This window comes from Camellia sinensis, chromosome 14, assembly GCF_055761805.1.
Source record: "Camellia sinensis isolate YWXY chromosome 14, ASM5576180v1, whole genome shotgun sequence".
NCBI lineage: Eukaryota > Viridiplantae > Streptophyta > Magnoliopsida > Ericales > Theaceae > Camellia > Camellia sinensis.
The window spans coordinates 127853152-127863914 of NC_138974.1; the positions used below are offsets into that span (position 1 = coordinate 127853152).

The window sequence follows — 10763 nt, forward strand, 5'->3', positions numbered from 1 at the left end:
CGAACCCACTTAGGGAAGTGGGTTGGCTTTTTAGTTTTTTGATTTTTTTTGACTATTTTAGCCTGGGCTAAAAAGCTTGGTTTGGGAAGGGCTTTTTGACTTTTTGACTTTTTTGACTTTTTTTGTGAGAGAAGAATGTAATAATTATGGTTAGATGTGATGTTTTGTTTGTTATGACTAAAATAGCCTATTTTGTTTTTTGTGGCTAAAATAGCCAAAAAAGCCTGAAAATCAACTTGCCAAAAAAGCCTAAAATAGCCCATTAATTACCTTTTAATTCTCAAAAGTATATATTATTTGTATCATTTTGATATCGGTGGTGCTACATAGACCAATTAGTGTATACATTAGTATACTAACTAATGTTATGATATTATTATTGACTGCATTTATTATACAAGTTACAAATACCCAAAACCATACAAATGATGCCACATCATCAGTTAGCACACTAGTGTGTATATTAATCGATACATATAACATTTTTCTTTTGATATTCAATATTTTAAATTGTATTAATGCATAAAAAATATCTGATAAAAAAAATGTTTTAACTTGATCTCTCAAAACATCATTAAAATTAAGGAAAATAATAAATATGGGAATTCACTAAAAAGCATTACACTTTTAATCACAAAATGTGTAATATGTGTCATTTAGTGTCCAAAATTACATATAACTCTCATTTTTAACTGTCTATTGACGGAGTTAAGTTACGAGATCAAATTAAAAAATATTTTCTATATTGGGAACTAAATTAACACAAGTTATACACTAGGGATTAAAATTACACAAAACTTTTAATTTAGGGATTAAAAATGTATTCAATTCAAGGGAGAAAAAAAAAAAATTTAAAAGAACTTATTCTTTAGTTTTTCAATAATCAATTTTTGTTAAATTTATTTAAGTTATTCTTTAGCTTGTAAAGTTTTGCATAAAATATTTTGTAGGAACTTCCAAAATTATAAAAATCATAAGCAACCTATATAGGACACACCAAACAGAGTCATTTACTTGACACAACAGGGAAATTATGCTATACATACTTTGAAAGGAGTGTATCATCTGTATTTTTAGTTTTGTCATTTTTTTATTTAGTTATAATTAATTTTTTTCTTTAGTTAAGATTTATGAAATTTTTAATTATGCCTCATGTGGTGTTTGGTTATGATTTTTTTTAATAATAAATCAAAAAATATAAAATTATGTCATTTTCTTTTTTAATTTTAAGATACATATGACCTTTCCTGACACAGCGACATTTTATTCATTAAGTCACTTTTAGTATGTCAGCTAAAATCAACTAAAATATATCTCCAAAAAAAAAAAAAAAAGCTCTCATTCTTGAAAATTTTTGTTTTTAACTCACTTCATAAGATAAAATATTAGATCACTAGTACTTGAAAAAAGAGCCGTGCTAGGGAGCTCGAATTTGGAGCCCCCGAATCCCCCGAATCAACCAAAAATCAAGAGAAGAAGAAGAAGAAGGAAGAAGAAGAGAAGGAAGAAGAAGAAGAAGAAGAAGGACTGGAGGGGGCAATATCAACCGGGCGGAGGCGGAGGCAGAGGCAGGGCGGAGACGATCGGCCGACGAGCTGCGATCGGCCGACGAGCTGCCACGAGCGACGATCTGCGATCTGCGATCGGCATCCACTGTCGCTCGCACCGCCATCGCCACACTCACTGTCGCACCCGCCATCTCTCTCTCTGTTTCCCTTCTCTCCTCTCCTCCTCTCTCTTTCTCCCTCTCTCCTCTCCTCTGTTTCTCCCTCTCTCTCCTTCTGTTTTAGAAAAAAAAATAATAATAAAAAAATAAACTGCCCAAAACGATGTCGTTTTGGGCAGTCGAGAGATTCGGGGGAAGGAACTTTCGAGCTACAAAACATTTTCTTGAAAAAATTGACCGTTCCTTTTATCTTTATAGTGTGCCTATTATGTGCTTACCTTTGCATTGATTCTATAAAATATTTGTGCTTTCAGAATTGTTTTTTTTTTTTTTAAAAAGAAAAAATTTATTTCTTAGACAATATAGTGGAGATTTATGTAATTTTTATGAATGATGTATTATTTATTAAATTTAGATGATTATGACATTTGAATATTATTTTTTACATTAAGTTAGTGTTGTTGTGAATAAAAATTAACAATTAAAAAGTATTACATAAAAAATATTTATTATAATTTTTTGCCATATTTAAAATTCTAAAAGCATCATATTCCGAATGCATTGAAATGGCCGTGTCTGTGTCCATTATAATATAATACCAACGTTTCATTTGTTTAGTGAAATTTTATTTTAAAAAAATATTATCTATATTTTTTTGGTGAGAAAACGAATGTCAACAAGAAAAATATTTTTCACAATTAACGAAAAATAAATTTATTTGAGCAAAACATATTTTACATTTGAAATGTAAAAAACATATTGCAGAATTTTTACTAATATCACAAGATTACCATCATCACTACCACTTTCACCCAGGCTCGGCTCTGAGATTTTCGGAACCCAAAGCCAATAATCAATTAATAAATTTTTGGGACCCTTCATATTTTTTTTTCATTGAATGAAAAAAATGAAGATAAAAGACAAAAAATTTGTGTCAAAATCACAAAAAATACTTAGTATTACATTACAATAATTAATAAGTGTCGCTTGATTCTCGCTCTTCTTGCATTTTTAGAAGCAAATAAATCAATCATACTTGCATAATCTAGTTTTTTTGCAAAATCATTTTCAATGGATAACAATATTAATTATTTTAAATGGGCCTTTCAATTTTTTAATGGGTCAATTTATTTTAAGTTAGTTTGGGTCTTCCTTAATTTTTTTTATATATTTAAAATATACCTAATATATTACAATAAACTATAATAGGAGGACCCTTTTTTGGGTCTATTTTCAATGGATAACAATGTTAATTTTTTTGAATGGGCCTTTCAATTTTTTAATGGGTCAATTTATTTTAAATTAGTTTGGGTTTTCTTTAATTTTTTTTTTATTTTTTTAAACTTAAAACATACCTAATATATTACACTAAACCTAATAGAAGGGGACCATTTTTTGAGTATATTTTGAGGAGTCTTAGGCCATGGCCTTGTTGGCCCATGCCTAGGGCCGGCATTGCCTTCACCACATTACCACCACCCCACCATCACCACCACCACCACATCTACCAACTCACCACCACTTCTACCATCCAACCACTACTTTATCGTCACCACCTCTGCAATCCTACCATTACCATTACCACTACCACCACTAGCAATGGCAAAATACCCTTACTTGTCGGGTCTCTAACTCTCTTCGATCCTAATGGGATGAGTTTGGGGGTGGTTAAATAGGGTATGGTCAGATTTCGAAAAATATTTAAACAATCTAATTGGGTTAGAATTTGGGATAATATTTTTTTACTTGCCTGGCCTGACCCGCATATATAGTAATAAATAAATAATAGTGTTATATATAATATGTGCATAATATATTGTTGAGTTTTTGTAAAATATATATATACATAATATGTACAATGTATTATTAAATTTTTATTATGTTATATATATATATACATATAATACAGCTTAATTATTGAGTTTAATATATGTACAATGTTATATAGTTTTAATTATAAATATCATTTTATAGTTATAACTATTGAGTTTTTTTTTTTTTTTTTTTTGGTGAATATAATTATTGAGTTTTAATTTTACTATTAAATTTCTTATTATATTGCGTATCGAATCGGGTAGCTTAAGGTTCGGGGTTGGGGTTAGGGTCAGAGTCAAGGTTGAAGGTGGGGTAAGGGGAGCCCAACCCATATCTTACCCATTGCAATCCCTAACCACAACCACTTCCATAATTCCATAACTACCATCTCCCCACCACCTCTACCACTGATGCTACCACAACCAAATATAAAAAATATTTTTACAATTTTTTTTTTCCAAAAAAGTTTTCTATTAAAACAAGTAGAGTGAAAAATTATTTAAAAGAGAGAATTGGGATTAAGGTTAAAGTCCAACACTAAGGGGTAAATCTTTTAGTCCTATGTGATCTCCAAGGAAGTGGTTTGGGTTTGCTTATTCAGCGATTTTTTAATTTTTTATGAAAAAATATATATAAAAATAAAGAAATAATGTGATAACTTATAATAAATAAATAAATAAGTTACTTGTAATTGTTGCCAAACCACCCCCCGGGTTTGAACATTGCATGCTTCTCAAATTTAGGTTATAAATTTTGTTGTTATTAAATGTATTTTATAAGTTTTCATACAAATGATACTTAAAAAAGAAAAAGGAAAAAAGAGCAGCACATATGAAAAGGTTAAAGCATTTAATTGGTGCCAGCAGCATTGTACTTGAAGGGAAGGGATATATCATAAGAAACGCTATAATGCCAGATTGGGCCTTTGGTGCAGATGATATAAGTTTATAATTTATTTTATTGTGAGGATTTGTGTTAGATTATTTAGTATAATTTATTAGAACAAAATAATTTAGATAAATTAAAAAAATGATTATTTAAAAGTTAGAAGAGAGTTGTTTTCAATTTTTAGAGACAATCACAAGAAAAAACTCTAAGATTTTAGAGATAATTGTTGAAAAGTTCAAGTTAAGAAGGATATAAAGCATTAAGCCTCCGTTTGGGAAGTGGGTTGGCTTTTTAGTTTTTTGGCTTTTTTGGCTATTTTAGCCTGGGGCTAAAAAGTCTGGTTTGGGAAGGGCTTTTTGACTTTTTGGCTTTTTGGTGAGGTGTCATCTTGTTAAATGACGAAATTGCCCTTTTCCATTTTTTTTTTATTTTTTTATTTGGGTTTGGATTTGGCATATTTTCGGGGTTTTTTTTTTTTTTTTTTTTTTTTTTTTTGACAATTTTGGCTTTTTGTTGGGAAAAATTTTTTTTTGTTTTTTTTTTGGGTTTTATTTTTTTTTCAATTTTGGATTTTTGTTTAAATTTATTTATTTATTTATTTTTGGATTTGGCATATTTTGGTTCTTCTTTTTTATTTTAATTTTTTTATGTTGGGGTTTCATATTATGCTTAATTTTTGATCCTGTTACGTTTTCGCATTTTGGGTTTGGATTTGGGGTTTTCTGCTTAAATTTTTCGATTTTTATTTGGGAATTTATGTTTTTGTCTTTTGTATTTTTTTGTTTTTTACTATAACTATGTTTTTTTTTAACTATGTTTTTTTTTGTCTTGGATTTTTATTTTTAACTATGTCTTGTTTTTTTTAATTGGTATACAATAACTTTTTGTTAATATATTTATGTGTTTCATTTATTTGTAATTTACGTCGCACATGACAATTTGTGTATTAGTTTTCTTTTTCATTTGTTTTTATTTGTTTCACCTTTTTTTGTTTTTCCAAAAGCAAAATTCGTATGGATTGTTGTTTTTTAAAGTTAGGCACGTCAGCAACTGGAAGGGGTTACATTCCCGTGGCAACTCATACATATTGTACATGATAATATATTTGAATACAGTCTGTTCCATGTGTGTCATTACGGGACAACCATACGAAAATTATTTCGACTACTATATATTTCCTAACATTCCGTTATTACGCATGTAACATAATTTGTCACGTATGTGAAGGCAGACCAATGCCATATGGGGGTCCTCATCTCCAACCATTAAACCATCCTCGTCATGTTCAACTTCTGGTATGGCAGTTACTATTGTCATAGCCTCTTCCTCGTCACAGATTGGCTGAACAGTTGTTGGGTTACCTGTGTTTCGCCGTATATAATTATGTAATGCCATTGACGCACCTACTAACTGAACTTGCACATTTGCAAAGTCATACCGAGGCATGTCTCGAATAAACCCCCATCGATTTTTTCAGGTACCGAAAGTGCGTTCCACCACACTGCGTAATGACGAGTGCACTTTGTTAAATAATTCCCTTGGCGTGTTTGTCATCGCGTTCCGTTCAATACGCCGGAATTCTTGTTGGTGGTAACGGTGGCCTTTGAATGGTGCTAAGTAACCAATCCGGTTTGCATAGCCAGAATCGACAAGATAATATTTGCCTGCAGATATGACGACAATGTATGACACCAAAACGAACATTCTGCGTCATTTTCATATAACGCTTTGTCAGGAAAAAAGTATTTGTTAACAAACCTAATAACATGACCATGTGTTACCTTCGTCAGGATGTGGGAAGGGGACATTGTCATTTGTTAGTATCTCGTTGAATATGCGACTATCATGCATACTTCCTTCCCATCCGCAAGAAATGAATATGAAACACATGTCAAAATCGACAGCGGCCATTATATTTTGCGTGTGACAGTATTTCCTACCGAAATATGTTGCCGCATCTGGCCCCGTAACCCATGCACTGACATGTGTTCCGTCTATTGCGCCAATGCAGTCCTGCAAACATGGACAAATTGTTTTGTCGCGTAAATTAATAACAAGTGTTTCATTCTTGCCAAGCGTCAAGTGCAGTTAATAACAATAACAAAATATCTTTTCTTGATTTATATGTCAATCAGGTATTTCCGTCTAGAAGTACCTTGAACGGTAGGTATTTCCGTCTAGACCGCACGTACGGATGTATACGATGCTGACTGTATGTGGGCCGGCAATGAACAACAGTGAACTCTTTTATGGAAGTTAATACGTTATGCACGTGCCTCGACACAGTCTCCCCGGAATGTTGGAACCGTTCTTGGATTTCCCGATTTTGTTTCCCTTTCAACACATGCATAAACATCGCAACGCTTTTTTCAACAGCTAAGCCATGTGGACGTTGCGGGACTTGTAACCCAAAATCATTTACTAATGTCTCACACAATGCGGCAAAAACTTCCTTCGGCATGCAAACATTTTCCTCAAATCGACCCATATGCCCCGCATATAGTTTGCATATCCATGCATTCCCGGTTAGTATAGAAGTGCGACACGGCGTTTTATTCATGTGTTTCTCGTACCATTCTGTCGCCCACTGACATGCTTGTACAAATGTGCAATTCTGTTCTTGTTGCACCTGGACCGCCATTTGATTAAGCATTTCCGTTATGTCATCATGGTTGCTTCCATCCCAGGAATTCATCGCGTCTTCGTTTATGCGAAACCTACAAAAGTGGGAGCCTTTCATTCAGTTGGCACGTGAATCATTGACTTAAATTATATTGAAGTTTGCAATTAAAAAATTCCGAGAAAGTTTTTAATCAAAGCAATGCCGTCACAAATGTCATTTGGAACGCATGCTCATATGAATTGTACAAAAAATCAATATGTTCAACTTATGCTTTACACGGGGGTCATGGTGGTAACAACCACAAAAGTAGCCAGCAAACTACACTAACAAATGAACTTCAGACATATAGGCATTCACAAGCGTGCAAGTAAAATGTAATTCCCTGTCTCAAACGTAGGCACACAAAATATTAAAACACAAACATCCCATTCATTTCCCAAAAACGAAGCACAACCATGCTTCCGGTCCGTCAACCCATACACTTAGCTAAAACCTGTTGCTGCCCGTAGCTAGGAAGAAAAAAACAAAAACGACATAATGAAAACATTCACACAGCACCATCCTGTTTTAGTACATTGCCAACAATACCATAAGTCAACATTTTAAAAAGGAAGACAAGGAGATGTATCTTAAACACTCGTAACACCACTACATCACATCCGGCGACCCCCAAACAGGTTTGCAAAAGGCGCCGACGCAGTACACTGGAGCTGTTTCTGTGTAAGCCATCCAATGATGTGGTCGTCATCAGGCTGGCACATCATGATCTCCCGGTAATCGGCGTTTTCCATAAGTGTGGAGGCGAAGTGGAATAACGGCGTTCCAATCATGGATGGAATACTGCTCAGCTTATGCATGCACTCGGAAATAGTGTACAGCGATTCGTTGCCTGTGAGGTGCCTAACCGTGACCTGCTGATTCTTCGAACGAACCACATCTATCATTCTGTCCATGCTTTCCGCAATAACGGACGCACCACTTGTTGCCTTCTTCGACTTTGAAACACTTGTTGATGGCGTCTTTCTCCTTTTTGGCTTTTCAATCGAAACATGCTCGAGTAAAGAATCGGAATCCACGTCCTGTACTCCTGCGGGTATCGGATCAGCAAATGGCTGCGCTCCCAAACTACGCACTGAATCAGATGAGGCCTCATCAGCTTCAGGGAGGATCTCTCCCGGGGTCCAATGGTGCTTCCCAGTAGCTGATGCCCCCATGAAAACCGTCTCCATCAAGTCACGGTGTTCCAAAGTTTTTTTCCTGAACTTCGCACACACCTTGTTGATCTGCAGAAATGTAGATGTATAAAAGAGGCAGACGTTATATTTCATATAAATAATTTGTATTGCAGTTAAATGAAGAACTAAAAAATGTACTTGTAAATGACAGATATGAAACTTGTTTGTACATGTACTTACTGATTCCATCTTGTCCCACCACTCGTCAGGTGCCTGAAACAAACCGGTGTCATAGTCAAAGCCTATCCCAGACACTCCCTTACTTGAATCCATCAACTTTGTCCATGCCTGCCACTCTTTTTTCAAGCTCATGTACTTATTCTTCAACTGTTTTAGTCCATGTTTTTTTCCAGTTTTTCTCTCAAATTTCCTTGACAACGATTTGTACCCTGCCTGGCTGAGGACTAAGAATGGGCGATTTCCTTTACTAATCTCATTTGCGATCAACTGGAGGAAAACTCGGACTGAGTTACTGTCCCATGAGGCCTTGTGGCTTAACTGATTTTGTGTCTCTTCAAGGCTGCTTGACTTGTCACTGACAATGCCTTTGCTTTTCGAGTGGTTACGCGGCGAAGTACGTGTGGAAGCCATTACTAATGTACGGTTACAAAAGATTACCATCACAAATTTGGTTGTTACATACACACGCATAAGCCATGACACATTATTAACAACAAACAGACATATATGATGCTAAAGTTAAATTTGCATATACCCATTGGAAATTACTAACGTACGTAAACAGGTTCCATGGAAGTTAGTAGTGGCCACAAAAAATATGATAGTTAGTATTACGGCTCCCATATGCGAGAACATACGACAAACATACTACGAACGTACTAACTACATACTAACAACATACTGACAACATACTAACGTCTTCGTACATAGTAACAACATCCTGACAACATACTAACGTCTTTGTACATACCCCCAAACATGGTACCGGTGCTTACATACGGCACAACAAAATGACAACCACAATGCAGAGCACATACACAATGGTCTTAAGGACACGCAAGGATTGTTGAATGTCTATGACATCAGCCCGCAATTGCATGGCAATTTCATCTCCGGGAGACGCATAGCCTTGGTTCTCTCGCCTTGGTTCTTCACACCAACCAATCCAACTGACACAGGGCTGATGAGTGGAAATTATGGAACTATTAGTTTCAACGGTTGGTCATGTTCATACAGTTATGATCGGTAAAGATTGGGTCACTCACCACAGGGCGGGGACAGACAAAGTAGGGACGCCCTGGATTTTTGGTGGACCTGGAAATCTTAACAATACAGGGGCCATGTCCACAGGCACACATTCGTCGTGGCCATGTACTGGAAGTTGCAGTAGAGGTGAACGACGCCATGGTACGCTTTAAATTGCAATTAAATTTACATGAACCAACATGAACACATACAAAGATTAACGCAAGTTTATATTTTATTCCATGAACTAACTACGTTGTTTGTAAAAGTATTGTGCATCATGAATTTAGGTATATTGGTAATCTATTTTGAAATTTATTTTTTATATCTACCTTCCTTCCCAAATTTAGGTTGAAAATATTTTTTTGTGTAATTAATATATTGTGCAGAAATGAGAATTGAGCAATTCATATTGAGTAAAAAAAAAATTGAAATTAATAAATCTATTTTGTAATATATTTTAAATATATTTTATATGATTGTTACAAAATATTTTTGAATATAGTACTATTTTACAATAACTATATTTTATATGATATTTTAAAAATATTTTTGAATATATTTGTACACAGTTTTTTTATAATTAAATTTTGTCATATATGTTTAATAATATAGTTTTTCATAATTAAATTGTGTCATATATGTGTACCTAAATTTTGACACTCTTTCCTTTTGCAATCTAAGTTTGTAATATATATTTCAGATATATTTCAGATATATTTGAAATATATTGCTTAATAAACCCAGTTTTTGTAATATATTTGTACTAAAATTTTTATATATTTTGTAATTTGTTGTTAATATATATGGATAATATATATCTACCTTCCTTTCTAAATTTAGTTTGAAATATTTTTTTATGTAATTAATATATTGTGCAGAAATGAGAATTGAGCAATTCGTATTGACTAAAAAAATTAATTGAAATTAATAAATCTATTTTGTAATATATTTTAAATATATTTTATATGATTGTTACAAAATATTTTTGAATATAGTACTATTTTGTAATATATTTTATATATATTTTATATGATATTTTAAAATTATTTTTGAATATATTTGTACACTGTTTTTTAATAATTAAATTTTGTCATATATGTTTAATAATATAGTTTTTCATAATTAAATTGTGTCATATATGTGTACCTAAATTTTGACACTCTTTCCTTTTGCAATCTAAGTTTGTAATATATATTTCAGATATATTTCAGATATATTTTAAATATATTGCATAATAAACCCAGTTTTTGTAATATATTTGTACTATAAGGGTGCGTTTGTTTGGACGGACTGGATAAGGAGGGATTGTAATCCATCGGACTGTTAG

General features: G+C 33.2%; 1 protein-coding gene across 1 annotated transcript; it reads right to left on the minus strand.

The window, feature by feature from the left end:
- Positions 1-7645: 7645 nt before the first annotated feature.
- LOC145807284 (L10-interacting MYB domain-containing protein-like) lies at positions 7646-9592 on the minus strand. The gene is made up of 2 exons (XM_082905246.1): positions 8408-9592; positions 7646-8275 (listed from the first exon to the last, which is right to left on the minus strand). Exons 1-2 carry the CDS (start codon positions 8876-8878, stop codon positions 7646-7648), a joined length of 1101 nt encoding a protein of 366 aa, XP_082761372.1. The 5' UTR covers positions 8879-9592.
- Between the last annotated feature and the right edge of the window lie 1171 nt (positions 9593-10763).

Coding starts and splice junctions, on each gene's coding strand:
- LOC145807284 (XM_082905246.1), bottom strand. CDS start 8,878: ATGCGTGTGTATGTAACAACCAAATTTGTGATGGTAATCTTTTGTAAC. Junction 8,276..8,407: donor GGTGGGACAAGATGGAATCA/GTAAGTACATGT, acceptor ACATTTCTGCAG/ATCAACAAGGTGTGTGCGAA.